This window comes from Hydractinia symbiolongicarpus, chromosome 10 (assembly GCF_029227915.1).
Source record: "Hydractinia symbiolongicarpus strain clone_291-10 chromosome 10, HSymV2.1, whole genome shotgun sequence".
Lineage (NCBI taxonomy): Eukaryota > Metazoa > Cnidaria > Hydrozoa > Anthoathecata > Hydractiniidae > Hydractinia > Hydractinia symbiolongicarpus.
In genome coordinates, this window is record NC_079884.1 from 24621134 (window position 1) to 24636219 (window position 15086).

Consider the following 15086-nt stretch of genomic DNA (forward strand, 5'->3'; position numbering starts at 1 on the left):
CGCAAGCGCAAATCATAAGAATACGTGATCCACACGTTTTCTTTGCTTAATACGTCACAAAGAGGTCAAGGACGGGGGTTTGTTTATAATAGTGATATTGCATTTTCTCATTTAATTGTTTCTAATAAAATGCTAACAAACCTTTATTACCAGTCAAATACGACTTGACAAAGTTTTACTAGTAAAAAACGGGTATCAACAAATGTAACCACTTTGCTGCTTACATAACATACAAGAAGAGGAGCACGAAGAAAAACACCGGATTTAGCATAACTTACCAGATGTGCGTATACAACTAACTTGTCAATCAAACTCGACGCGCTCGCTTACTCAATCTCGTTCTTTGTTGTTTGGCTGGTCTTGTGCTAGTGTATTGTGGAAAGACGTATAATATAAAATTTGTCCTGCGATTAAGTCAGTGTTTTTATAACATTGGCGCATTTTTTTAACGCAAAGTTAAATTTGAATAAAAGGATTATATATTAATGTTAGTTTTAAATTAAACATGACTGATGAAGTATTTTTATCAGAAGAAATGTCTGAAGTTCCAAAAGGTTGTAAAGAGCGTGAAAGCGATTCGGCAAGCCTTCCTGCGATATCTCCGACAGAGGATCCTAGAAAAAGCAATTCTTCAACAGCCACAGTGGATAATGAAAATAAAGTGGAAACTGATGTGTCAGAGAATAAAATTAAGTATGAAGATGATACTAAATTAAAACAAAGTGACAGTGGAACGTTGTTATCACGCGGGGGCGAATTTGGTACCGATGAAATAGCAAGTGTGAGTTTAGGTGACGTTGCTCTAAATGACCTGCAAACTACTTCTGATATCAGATTTTTTATATGTGGCTCTTGCAAAAATAATCCAATTCTTATTGGATCTACACCCAAGCTTCTGCCTTGTTTGCATTCTTTCTGTGAGAATTGTCTAAAAGAGAGGTACGAAAAACAAAAGCAATCTTCAAAGGATGGCTTAAGTACCCAGCCAAGACTAAAATGTCCATCATGTGGGCAGGAATTTTTGGTTGCAGCTAATGATAAACCTACATCCGGGTTTCTAAATAATCAGTTTGTTATTGAATCAACACCTGCTCGAGAAACTCAAGAACCAGAAAATCATCAATGTACGTCATGCGATGATAAAAGCTCTGCAGATTCGTACTGCTTAAATTGTAATGAATGGTTATGTAGTGTATGTGTGAGTGCTCACCAACGTGTAAAAGTTACTAAAGATCATATAATTCAGTCACAATCGAGTCGAAGTGATCCAAAACCAGAAACAACTGATATTCCTCCTAATTCAAATAAAGAAAAACCCTTATTTTGCAAGATGCATACACAAGAACAGCTCAGGTTATTTTGTGCAAATTGTGATAAACTAACATGCCGTGATTGTCAATTAGTTGAACATAAAGATCATCGCTATCAATTTATAAATGAAGCAGCCACAAAGCACAGAGATACTTTAAAAAAGTTATTGCAATATTTGCAAATTAACTTAGGTTTGCTGAAAGAAACGATTGTTGATGTAGAAAAAGTTAGTAACGGCCTATCTGACCAAGAAAAAGAACTTGAAGGCGAAATTAAAAATGCATTTGATTCTTTAATCAACTCAATTAAAGTCCGACAGGAAAATTTAGTGAAAGAGCTAAAACAGCTTGTAGTAAGCAAACAAGCTTTACTGGCCAAACAGAAAAAGGATTTGACACAAATGCGTATTATATTAGAACATAACCATGATTTTGCAGAGTTTGCAGTGAAAGGGGGTAGTAACGTTGCCCTGCTTTATAGCCGCAAAGTTTTGGGAACTAGATTGCACAATTTAAACAGTCTGAAATATAGGCAAAGACCGCTTGCTTTTACTGACCTAAAGTTTAGTATGGATGTGGATAAGCTTTGTTCATATTTTAGCAAAATTGGAGCAGTGTATTCACATGAAGATATGCAAAGGCGAATTGATCATTATAACACAAAAACCCCTCCTTCAAGTATTGCACCTAGGACTATGGCATTATCATCTAGGTCTTATAATAACAAAGTTCATCAATCACCTATTGAATCAATGACTGCAATAAATAAACGAATATCTGAATCTACTGCTGTAACATCTTCAACGGCATATATTAATTTGTCAAAGCAAGGATCTTTTGGATTGCCTGGTCACCAGACCCTAAGAACCTCTGTTAGTTCACCAAATTACAATAATGCAAGGTTGTCATCTACGATCTCACAAGATATGATAGAGTTGTCTTCCTCCCATCCTCGATCATTTCAAAATGCCGACCCAGTTTCACAAATTAAAAGAGATATGGCATCAAAGTATCGGAAAGCATCTCAAGACTGGGCAGGAGGTGTGCCTCACAAATCACATATCTACGATAAAAGCAAACACGTGCAATCCAGTTATGACCATCGCTCTTCCCATGTAAGCTACAATGGCAGAGATTATCATCGAAAATTATCTCTAACTTCTCCTCACAGAGAACATCATTCAAATAGCCAGAATAAAATTGAACAACCGCATCATTCAAAAAACAGTACAATTGACCAACTACAAAAAATGGTTACGAACACACTTGGATCAGGTATTTCATCTTATGATGGGATGGAGAGGCCATCTCCAAGAGCCTCTGTTAGCGATGTCCAAACTGGCAGATTATCAGCTAATGGAATGGTACTTGTGAAAGAAGAAAGCAAGAGTCCAGATGTTGGTACATATCAGATGGTAATTATTTTGCATTTGTGTTTTTTTCTCTGTGTGATAGGTATTATTTCTTGTTAATTGTGCTAAAATCAGGAAAGAGAGTGTGATAATTGTTTTAAGGCATTTTTGCAAATAAAATATATATGTAAAAAGTAAAAAGAAATGCTGGTTTGTTAGAATATTATGCTTATACTTTACAATATATAGTTAAAAAATGTCTGGGGTATTTGCACTTCAAAAAGCAAACACTGGTATTTTGTGGTACCATGGTTAAATGGTGCCGCAGGTTAAGTTAATTTCATGTTACAGATTTCATGACTTCACTCAGTGTGCAAAAAATAATACACACAAAAATTATTAGTGCAAACTAAATTGTGAACAGGATTTTACTTTGCATTTCTTGAAATTCCATTTCGCTTCTATAGGCACTCGTTAGGTGGTCATGGCTACCATTTTGGAAAGGCAATATGTAAAAATCTTGTAACTTTTGCACACCAGATCAATTTTTCTGAAAGTAGATTGGAATTTCCAACAAGAGCAGGCAGAGTTAAAGAATACAAATTTTGAATCTTCAGCATAACTTAATGCTAAACAAAAATCTTAAACAATTTTACGCCGGAAAAGTTATTTTTACTAATATGCTCAATCAACTTGCATGTGTATTTTTAAGTCCTAATTTGAACCCTAAATATATACACTCTTGTCTGTGTGTATAAAAGTCATTCTATAATAAATATATAACAAAAAACATTGAACATATTGTTAAGAAATTTTTTTTTTCTATAAAGCAAAAATTACTGTGGTGACCTTGATAAAATGTCCTCAAAATCTGCATTGGCCTGCAAACACAACAAACTTTAAATGCTAATTTATTTGATTCTGATTTATTAATTTGTTAATTGTAAAAAAAAAACATTTTTAGGTGGAATTTTTTATTACTTCTAAGAACTTCGGATATATATATTATATTTTTATTTCACTGTAGAGCTTGCCACATAATCCTGATGATAGACAAAATGATGCTGCTTTTGACGAGGGGCAGAGTAACGAAGACTACTGTGGTGTATGTCGTAATGGTGGTCAGTTATTGTGTTGTGACACCTGTCCAAAAGTGTATCATTTAAATTGTCATGTACCTGCATTGACTGGTTTACCAAGGTTTGTACTAGTTGTTAACCTGTGGAAGAGTCCACAAGAAGTTTGCCTTTTATACTATCTGGCTTGTGAATTCTTTTTTGCCTGTCAAAATCATTTCATGTGTATTACGTTTTTAAACGTGATGCCATCAGCATATTCAAGCTCAAGCAGGGTAATTTTTAAGCATATGCTAAATATTTTGCTTCCTTCTGGTAAGTGTTTTTTCTGATGATGTTAGTGGTATTTTAATTGGACGCAGTTTTTTGAAACTAAATTAACACCACTAAACTTTGATTTGTTGATGACGTCACTAACCAGTCCATCCCTACACAGGTAGTTTGGTTCAGCTTTGGGAAGCCAACACAATTTTTTTAGGGTTGCCCCTAGTTACACAAGCAGGTGTTGACATCAGTTATTTTTAGCTGTTTCCAAGTTATTTAGCCTAGAAGTTTTATTTGCAATGCAATAGCTTCGAAAATCGTATAAAACACTGATGTCATTTTGCTCTATTGATGTGGTTAGATAATGTGAAAATTGCTAATAAGTAAACGAGACGTAATAAGACTCTCTTTGCATCACACACAGACTTACCAAATATAAGATTAACGCTATGCTATTTATAGCATGGGTATGATTTAAAATAAATGTTTTATCTTGCTTTTTAACAAAATGTCAAAATTTTTGATAAAATGTGTTATAACAATCACAACCATAATTTTTTATAAATAATTAATACTTTTTGTATATGAGTCCAATTTTCAGAGCATTCGCATGGATTTAGCTTTGTGATTTTATTGTTTATTTACCCTTCCCCCTTGTAATGCATCGTAACTAATCTAGTACCACTCACTTACCCGCTTGTTACGTAATATTATTTTGAATCTCAAGACCTCATGAATTATAAATATTTGTTAAATTTTATTAAAAACTGATGCAATCCTAGGCAAACTTATATATTCCAACAATCTTCACAATAATCTTAGTAAAGTTCTTTAAAAAACCCAATGAAAATAATATGCAGAATCCCTCCAATATCACCTGCCTATGCATGTTTAATGTCATTTAAAAAGTTTAATTCACGCAAATAATTTTCTTTTAGTGATTCGTGGAGTTGTGGCTTGTGTGCTGATATTGGTAATGATACCAGACCAGGTATCTGCCTGTTATATCCCTCTAAATTTTATGTTTATTAGAAAAATGGTTTGATTACTGATTATTAATGCATTTTTTTAGGTCACAAACGGCGGTACACAGAACAACTAACAGATTGGGAAAGAAAGGTAAAAAATTTTAAGAGTTTTCTCAAGAAAGTGTATTTGAATGGTAATTTATATTTAATTTGTGACACATGGGATGTCTATAGTTTAGTTAATTATTTTGAACTCTCTTGGTTCTTAGTGTGTGGGCTTCAATCACACTGTCTTGTAACGGGGCCACATCTTTTTTACAAGAAAAATAAATACATAAAACGATATTTTATTCATCTTTTTTTGCTACGTTTTGTTGCAATAACACCTTGCTAGAATACTGGATCTAAACTACTTGTAGCGTGTATCTTATCACACATATGTGTTACTAAATTAAGAATATTGAGGTTTTTATAAATGATAGTATTATTTAAAATTATATTTAGCCTATCTTGAGTGATCTGTATTGGAGCAAAATAATTGTAGATTTTATGAGACGTTTTATTATGAACGTCCCGTTACAATTAGAAATTATAACAAACTCGAAATTAGCAATAAATAATAGACCTTGGCTCGAGAGGGGGCGGCAGCGATTATTTTTAGCATAATAAGGGACAATCTGTCTGGTGTATGTTTTATTGGAATTATCGGGGAAATAAGTGAATTAATTCTTATTAAAATTAATTTCTATGAATATGGTTGATGATGCCCCAAAAAATTTTTTACTATATACTCTGTTATTTAGTTGACAGAGAAGATTATACTGAGTCTGTTTGTGCATGCCGATAGTCTTCCATTCCACCACAAAGTTAGTAAAGTGGTATGTTTTTAAACATATTGCATTATATTTTTATTTATTTATTTTTTCCTATTTCCAATTGAATTATATGCCGTGCTGACAAATTCTTGTGTTTATTTGTCCCTGATATTTTAGCCATCCGTTTAATTATAATGTAACAGAAGCTTAACTTCTTTTTTAGCAAGTACCAGACTATTATAAGGTGATCACAAAACCAATGGACTTAATGACTGTCCTCACCAAAATGAATCCGCAACACTTCGAAGCTTACAAAACGTTTGAAGATTTCATCAGTGATATCCGATTGGTATTTTCAAACTGCTTCATTTATAACTCTGTAAGTTTGTTGATCTGTCATTGTTGTTGTTGTTGTTATTGTTGTTTTTTTTGTTATGTTAAAAGCTAAAAGGTTTGACAAAAATGTTAATTTCAGTTTCCATTAATAAAAAATCTCATCGGGTGATACTAATTTTTTTTATTAGAGATGTATGCTGAGTCATATAGCAGGAAAATAAAAAATTTAGAATTGTGATCGAAATAAAAAGTTAGAATTGTGGTGTTGCATAAAAAGGTATGACGTCACAAGGTGTCACAATTTTAGTGTTGGACAATCGTTTTAATACGCAAATGCAATTTATTTACTTTGTGCAACACAAAAGGTAAAGACTACTGAAGTTGAAATTTATATCGGTTAGTTTAAATGGTTTTTCAATAAGGGAAAAATACCAATCTTGGAAGAATTAATTTTTACGAATTCCTTAGCATTCGTAATAATATTTGTTGGAACTAATTTTCGCGAAATTAACAGGGAGGTGGAAGGGTATTTGGTTTGCGTTTGTACGGCTATGTGATGCTATATTGGTTAATTTCGAGAGGGACGGACTTGATGATCGAGGAATTCCGATGAATAAATTTTTATTGTGTGTTAATTATTTTGTGCGTTCACATGTAAGTTGCAATCAATAACTGATTTCTTTTATGTTTGTATGTTTTACACTTTGGTTCGTTTGCTAAGCGATAGTTATCGGGTTAAGATTTTGGAAATGTGAGCAAATAAACTCGTGGTCGTACAAAGCTTGACACAATTTCCAAAAAAAAGAATAAAAAACAATGCTGTCTTTTTCAGTTTTAACTTAACTTGTCGATTCGAAACTAAATTTTGAAGAGTAATTGCATTGTTTGATACATTTTCTTTTTAAACAATTGCTCGAAGCTTCTTCTAACAAAGTAGAATTCATTTAAACCTTTTTAAATCCCTTTTTCAGGCGGAATCTGACGTATGCAAAATGGGACGTCGTCTGGAGGCGCATTTTGATACTTTGTTGAAAAAGCATGCCCCAGACGCAAATGCATATCCGAGCAATGAACCAAGAATCAAAAGACGAAAGGAAGACAATTCGCTTGCGTAGCTATGGTACCATTTATTTTACGACGAAAAACACCGACACGCTGCGACTTTCTGACGAACCTGAAAGACGACGCTTTGAACGACGAGAAATACATAATGAAGAATCGACATCTCTAAATATATTAATGTGTGAAAAAATCTGTAGTTTAAGTGTGAATTGATGTAATGTATATAATACTTATGTGGTAAAAACCAAGGCCTGTTAAAAGGTAAACCGAACGTTTTTTTTTTTTATGTATTCAAATTATTTTTATGTATTTCATTTATATGACCGGATCGATACGAGTGTTTAATCTATTATTTTATTTCACATAATTTTTTTGATCCACCTGCTAAGTCGATTCTGAAGATACTTTCAGAAGATAATAGAAAAGGAATAACATTGGTTAATCTGCTGATTATATTGTTTGGATATCCATGCTTGTGTTAAAAAAACTCTAAATCAATCTGGTGACATGAAGAGTGGCAACGCTGGATATTCCGACCCGGTTTTTTCAGATTGGAAATTGGTACCCTTTTTGAAAAGAAACAACCAAAGCTTGCATTGTAGGTCAATAACTTGGCAACTGACCAGTCAAAATATTTGGGAAGTCAAAAAATGGATTGTCTAATAAGCGGCATAAAAGCGTTCCTTAGAAAAAAATGTTTTTAGTGATAGTGTCCAAAAACAAGTGTCTACTTGTGTTCTTGTAAACTTGGAGTATGCTTATCAACTGCTTAGCAATTTTGAAACTAAAAAAATTTTTTCTGAGAAACAAACCCTTAGATAAAAAATGGTGCGTGTCCTGTTAGGGTGCGGAAACATGATTTGGCATCCATAAAGGCCATACGTACAGACTTTTACAAAGATGTGTTAATTTGTGCTTAAAAACAAAAGTCCTGGAAATTAGAAAAGTGAGGTAGGATGAAACTCTGGTGGTATGAATAAATGAAAGTCTGATCATACATTCTTTTTTTTCTTTATGCTTCTAGCGTTTCTTTCGTCGATAAAAATTTGTCCCTACAAAGTACTTCGCTAGTGCTTAGACTTGCGCGGTATGAAACTCCGTGATGCACGAGGTTTCGTGAAATGCCCATTTCACATCAGAACCTAGGCTGGTATCGTCTGTGCCTTTAAATTCTAGTTCTTGAAATAAAAGTGAAGTGTTAATCAAAATTACTAATAAGTATGGTATAAAAATTAGATTCAAACTTACTCTGAGAAAAACAGGAATCTTAGCAAAAAAAAATCTAGTTATGCAGCTGGTGAAACAAAACTTAACACGGCAACCTCGTCTTCAGGGCTCTTCTACACCGTCATATTATAGGCGTGGGTAAGCCTTGGAACAAGTCTGCTCGACAGGATTTGAAAACAACCCTGCTCCTGGGCGAATGAATACGGAGATTAAATAATATCTCTGGTTGTAATTAATGCGTTGTTATTCATTTCAACAGACCTCAATCAGAACATGTCTTCATTTTATTCCCATCTTGCTTGGCTCACTAATAATCTATAACGTCACTATTCTATCTTGTTGTCAGAGATTCTTCTTTGCTTTCTTTGTAGAGCCACATATATGTAGCGAATAAGCAGCTCTGGGACCGAAATTGTACTTTGACAGTATCTTTTATTATTCGCACCTAAAAAATGTTATTGTACGAGGTATCTCTATTAATAGCCGTATTTTGTCTGTCTGTCCACAAGAAAAGTGTTGTTCAACGAGCACACGAAATAGCGTGTAATTTAAAGACGGAGGACCCCGTGGATTTTTCCACGGCTAACGAGTAGTTTCGATTATATTGTAGAAGTGCAGTACAATTCCAACATCTTTCTTAGGTCTTTTTGTCTTTTTATTGATTCGAATAAGGTTGCTGCAATGGCAAGCCATTTTCACCTCGTTTAAAATTCACATCTCGGTGAAAACTTTTCCCCAGCGGATACGTCATGTTTTATTTTGAAATAATTTTTTTTCTAAACATTTTTGGAAAATCAAATCTCTTACGGTTAACGAAGTTCTCAAGTTCATCCACATGACTCTATTTCTTCCCGTCTGAATATCATAGGCGTAGAAAAGTCCTGGTGACAAGGATACCAAATTCTTTTCGAAGTCTTGGTTTATGGATTATATTACCACGGGTTCTTGACTTTCCACTTAAGCAATGGCGGCTTCGACATCAGGTCAACCTCGTCCTAAGGACTGTTTAGTTGTTCGTAAGTAAAAACCTAAGAATCTTTAGGAACAAGGTTTGCCAACAGTGTTTTATCAGTTTTTCCCTGTGCCGTTATTTTCAAGATGTCTTATTTAGGAAGTTAAATATTAGTATCACACCTCATTTTTGAAAATTAAGAAGCTATTATTCATGTTTCTATCTCTAGAGTATCATCAATAGGCCTCGACCTCAGGCCAGCCATGAATCAAGTTTTACGTCGAGTGAATAGAATATATTCATATAGATGCCAAAATTTTAATTAAAGTGCTATTTTTTGCTTTTCTAACTGCCATATGCAAATTTCAATTTTCTAATTGACTACACTAACTACCGTGTGGTTGTTTTAATTAGATGTTTTCTCATGCATTTGTCTCCACAATATTGGATATACTGAACAAATCTCCATAATATAAGTTATGAGTGATTGCGGGTATCGCTGAAAGGTCTCCGGGACGGAGTTTAAATTTAATGGTTTAAAAAAAAAACATAGGCGCTTTATCGTTGCATTGGGATTTTGGAAGACTGCCAGCCATATCTACATCTTCTCCAGGGTTGTTTTCTCATTCTGGCGACCTTTTAAGGAAGTCTGCGAACGATGTTGATGATGTTTTCAACAATTCGGTTTCACGTTTTTACAGTATCAAATGTACATTGTACAAAGTCATCGGTGAAAAATTGCTAAAACTAATGAAAAATAAGGAATCGAAAAAGAAAACTTGCTTAAAAAAACTTTTTGTGTGGAGAGACAACATATTCTCTCTTGCACTAATTGCAGGATTTTACACAAAATATGTCAGGAAAAACCGCATTCTTTTATTGGTGAAAGAAATGTTCACTAGCGCCTCTCAAATTAACAATTTAAAGTGCAATAATGTGGTGCCTATTTCGTGACTTTCTGAGCAAAAATGTTGGAAAATTTCAGTTAGTTTTAACAAAGTTTGTCGAAGACCAAAAGCAAATAAAGTTACCCTAAAGGAGACACCTTTCCTATTTTAAAGAATCACATAGAACACTGTGCTAGCCTGCAAGAAAAAATATAGCATTTTGCCAGTGGAAACTATTGAATCACCTTGGAGAATTATAATCACCTATAAAGGAAAAAAAGGGAACAACACTACATCAAGTAAATAGTGTTGATCGTTAAAATGAATAAAGAAAATAAAAAATTCTATTTATGTTGGAAGGTCCACAATACGTGAGCTGTTGAAAAACATAAAAAGGTAAAGGAAAACAATTATTTTTGCTGGCGGTGAATGCAAAGTTTGGACGAAATAAGAAAATTAGTAACGTTGACATTAAAAAAATTGATTAACACAAGAAAATAGGTAAAAGTCAACTCAAAAACGAAATCTTAAACGCTGAATTTTACAATCTAAACAGTACAATATTACTTTGTTTAAATCGTATTATAATTTGTTAAAAAAAAAGAACACGAGTCATAAACTCTGTCATACTAAAGCACATCAAGATAAAAAGCTCTGCCTGATTTGGATTGAAGTACCCTTTCCTCTAAAACAAAAATTGTACTCGACTGAATTAAATCTCAACGGGATCTCATTTAGAGGTTGTGTTTAGCTATTAGATATTAGTTTTATTGGAAGAGAAGGAACATTTTGAGAGGAGGGAACTCAATTGAGTACGATGTGTAAGTAAGTGAAACCTCTTTACACATATTATAGATATCCTTTTTAATAATCTGCATTAGAGACTTTTGTATGGAACGGATATAAAGACGGACACCTTCATATGATAAAACCTCTATATTGCGGATAGTTTATGTTTACAGAAATGTCGCCTTATCTAAAAAAACACTCAAATGTCATGCTTTGGCCAAACATGATGGGCAGAAATTTCTTCATCCTAAAATAGATCGAGACAATCCAGTCATTGTTTATTGGATAATTCTGCAGTAGACACTCTCCTCTATATTATTTCAATAACCAACTTGCCAAATGGCACATTTATTCATATAAACGTTACATGTTGCGACAGATGAACGAGTTAGCCTTGATTTTATAACTTCTTATATTTCGTTCTTCATAATACATACCCTTTTAACATAACTTGACAAATGCTGTCTATATATATACTAAAAATAATGTTCTAGAATGTTCTTTTCCGAAGGTTCCTATTATAAACAAAACAAAGGTCTATTGTTCAGTAGAGTTCGAATATCATGCGCTTAATCATTCTTTGAATGTTCTAGTTAGTTTGTTATGTCTACTCAGCGCTTTGAATGTTTCAGAATAATTTCGCATTCGCGACATTACATACGAGATTAACGTTACATTTATAACGCTTGCACAGCATGCAATAGTGCATGCTCCGTGTATAATAGTGCTTCCACAGAGTATAATAGTGCTTGCGCAGAGTATAATTATGTATGCACTGTATGTAACATTGCGTACATCGCGTATAATCATGCATGCACCGTGTATAATAGTGCTTACATCGCGTATAATTAAGCATGCACCGTGTATAATAGTGTTTTCACAAACTATACAAAAGTGGAATTACTGTGAAAGATTCCATTACTACAAGAGGTTAATAACTATTTATCTATGTTTTCTTTTATTATCATTTGCATATTTTTTTACATAAATGTTACTGAATCACATAAAAATTTTATGAATAAAAGGACTTTCTAGTCGTATTATTATTATAATAACCACTTTTCTAGCACAGTATCTTCCATTGATAAATAATTTGTATTGACGTCCCTAGATTCTTTGAAGTTTCTTTTGCATATTAAAGGTCATGACCATACCTTGATAAACGTCAACCCAGCACTACAAAAAATAGGGAACTTCAGCTGTTTTCATCGTGAAAATTATATTTTCGATCGGAACACAACATTCTGGTCCTGGAATACGATGATCATTCCACCACTGTAATAAGTGATCAACTGCATCTTGCAAAACGTGTAACATTATCCAAGATATGCACTAATTGAAGATTGGATCAGTGAAGTCCAACCTCTCTGCAAAATCCATTTGCAAAGTATCATTCGTAGCTCTTTTAAGTGGATAATTAACCCTCTGATTTACTTTCGGGCTAAACCTTTCCGCGACATTATTTTTTGTTGAATTAGTCTGTCTGAATGATGATCTTTTACCGTCTAGACGAAGAACTTTTGAATGTAACAAGAGTGTTAAAAAAGATGATGAACTTATACACACAAGTGTTTTTCTGAACGCGGAGAAATATTCAAGACTGTTTTGGGAAAAGTACCAGGATACAACTGATGAATTGGGATAATTCACATGTTGTCGAGAGCGGACGTGTTTTTAACTACTGCGGAAGAGGGAATTTAAATTTTGATATTTTATTTAAATTTTACTATTTTACTTAATACTTACTCAATACTTATATTTACAAATATGGAATCTAATCAAGTGAACATAATTTCTCTGGAAATGGTGCGTGATATTTTTACCACAATGTTTCAAAAGCAACAGCGGGATATTGTTCAGTTAATTAGCAGTAATCTGAAGATCACAAACGAACAGATTGGTGAATCAGACAAAAAACTGAAAGAAATTGCATCATCATATGAAGCTATCCAAGAAGAAAATAGGACATTAAAAAATAATCTTTTTGGAGCAATTGAAAAAATTAAAGCCTTAGAAAAGGACAAAAGAGATATAGAGGAAAGCCTGACAGTGACACAAAGTTTGAATGAGGAAAGTTTTAAAAAAATGGAAGCTGGCTTACTTGAACAGACAACGAATCGTAAAGAACAATTGAGTATTTATGAGGAAAAACCACGACACTTAGAGGATAGACAAAGAAGAAACAATTTACGTATTGATGGGTTGGAAGCAAGCGAGTCGGAGAGTTGGGACGATACTGAAAAGAAAGTGGTCAATTTATTTGAACACAAATTAGGATTGTCGAATGTGCACGTAGAGAGAGCACACCGCACAGGAGAGAAAAGCAATGGGAAAAAGCGTACTATCGTACTTAAACTGTTGGACTATAAGGATAAAGTTAATATTTTAAACAACTCGAAGAAACTAAAAGGCACCGGAATATATGTAAATGAGGATTACTCCACTTCGACGAATCGGATTAGGGCGAATCTCTTCAAGGAAATAAAGATTCATAGAGAAAATGGTAAATATGCTATCGTTCTTTATGATCGTCTTGTTGTTAGGGAGTTTAAGAAATCGAAAAACATTGTTTAACGCTTTCTTATTTACACGATTTATATTTTCTTTTTAATTATCTTTTCTGCTACAATGACGGAAACAAATTTTGAAAATTTGGAATTTCATCCATTCCAAACCAACGAAACCTTACTATTAAACGATGAAAATGACCCAGACTTATATTTTTATAGCTACACATTGTCCAAGAACACTAATACAAAATATTATTCTCCAAATTCAGACAATATTTTTGCACACGCAAAAAATTATTCATTTTCTATACTACATCTCAACATTAGAAGCATGCAAAAGAATTTTGAGAGTTTTTAACAGTTTCTCCACACTCTGAATTTTCGTTTTAAAATAATTTGTCTAACTGAAACTTGGTGTCGTAATGAAGACATAAAAAACAATTCAAATTTTCAATTGTGTAATTACTCGGTGATTCATCAAATTAAAAACTCTAACAAGGCGGGTGGTGGCGTGTGTGTGTTTATTCATAATTGTATAAAAAAAGAACAGAGCTATGTGTGAATAATAACGATTGTGAGTCATTAAGTGTAGAAATACTGAACAAAACAACAACGAACATCATTGTGAGCGTAATATACATGCAACTTGCAGGATCAATTGATAATTTTATAACGTTAATTGAACCTATTATATTGATCAATAAAAACACCAGCAAAGCAGTATACCTCGTGGGGGATCTTAACCTCAATACACTTGATTACGAAACAAACAAAAACATCCAGTGTTTCTTTAACTTTATATTTCAAAGTGGGTATATTCCTCTCATAAATAAACCAATCCGGGTAACTAAACAAAACGCTACAGTAATTGATCACATCATAACAAATTCATTTTGCGACAAAGAACTACATTCGGGTATTATCAAAACAGACATCTCTGATCATTTTCCCATCTTTATCACGTCCAATACAAACTTTGATAAACAGTCAAACCATGTAAAAATAAAAACGCGAAAAATAAATGAAAATTCAATAACATTATTTAAGTATTTATTGGCTAAGGTAAAATGGGACGACGTGGTAGAAGCAACGGATGCAAATGACGCATATGATAGCTTTCTGAATATTTTTTGGAAAGTTATGATGCGGCATTTCCAGAAGAAATTAAGTTTATTAAGATCAAAACATTCTTTAATCCCTGGATGACTAGGGGCCTCCAAAAATCTTCCCGAAGAAAACAAAAACTATATGAAAAGTATTTAAGAAAGAAAACCTACGGGAATGAAACACTGTATAAAAATTATAAAAACCTTTTTGAATTAATAAAAAAGCGTGCTAAGAATTTTTACTTCAATGAACAATATAATAAATACAAACATAATGCAAGAAAAACATGGAATATCATCAAGAAAGTGATTGGTAAAATAAAAATTAGAAGTAATAATTTTCCTTCAAAACTTGTAAATGACGAAAATGAAATTGAAGAACCATCTTTGATAGCTGAAGAATCTAACAATTCCTTCACTAAAGTGGGGCCG

General features: G+C 33.2%; 2 protein-coding genes across 3 annotated transcripts; both read left to right on the forward strand.

Moving 5' to 3' along the window:
• The first annotated feature begins 224 nt into the window (after positions 1–224).
• Positions 225–7454, forward strand: LOC130662869 (transcription intermediary factor 1-alpha-like). 2 transcript variants are annotated; one of them, XM_057461811.1, is made up of 7 exons: positions 225–2725; positions 3690–3862; positions 4941–4993; positions 5075–5121; positions 5774–5836; positions 6009–6164; positions 7093–7454. In XM_057461811.1, the coding sequence occupies exons 1-7, from the start codon at positions 506–508 to the stop codon at positions 7234–7236; spliced, it is 2856 nt and encodes a 951-aa protein (XP_057317794.1). In that variant the 5' UTR covers positions 225–505; the 3' UTR covers positions 7237–7454. The 2 variants fall into 2 exon arrangements, with proteins under 2 accessions (XP_057317794.1, XP_057317793.1); XM_057461810.1 differs by having other exon boundaries at positions 230–2725; positions 5774–5848.
• Positions 7455–12805: 5351 nt separating this feature from the next.
• LOC130613002 (uncharacterized) lies at positions 12806–13612 on the forward strand. The gene has a single exon (XM_057434327.1). It carries the CDS (start codon positions 12806–12808, stop codon positions 13610–13612), a length of 807 nt encoding a protein of 268 aa, XP_057290310.1.
• The last annotated feature ends 1474 nt before the right edge of the window (positions 13613–15086 follow it).

What these genes read in the sequence shown, in the direction of transcription:
- LOC130613002 (XM_057434327.1), top strand. Translation starts at nt 12,806, where the DNA reads ATGGAATCTAATCAAGTGAACATAATTTCTCTGGAAATGGTGCGTGAT.
- LOC130662869 (XM_057461810.1), top strand. Translation starts at nt 506, where the DNA reads ATGACTGATGAAGTATTTTTATCAGAAGAAATGTCTGAAGTTCCAAAA. An exon ending in ACCACAAAGTTAGTAAAGTG is followed by an intron (nt 5,849 to 6,008) that starts GTATGTTTTTAA and finishes CTTCTTTTTTAG; the next exon opens with CAAGTACCAGACTATTATAA. An exon ending in ACTGCTTCATTTATAACTCT is followed by an intron (nt 6,165 to 7,092) that starts GTAAGTTTGTTG and finishes TCCCTTTTTCAG; the next exon opens with GCGGAATCTGACGTATGCAA.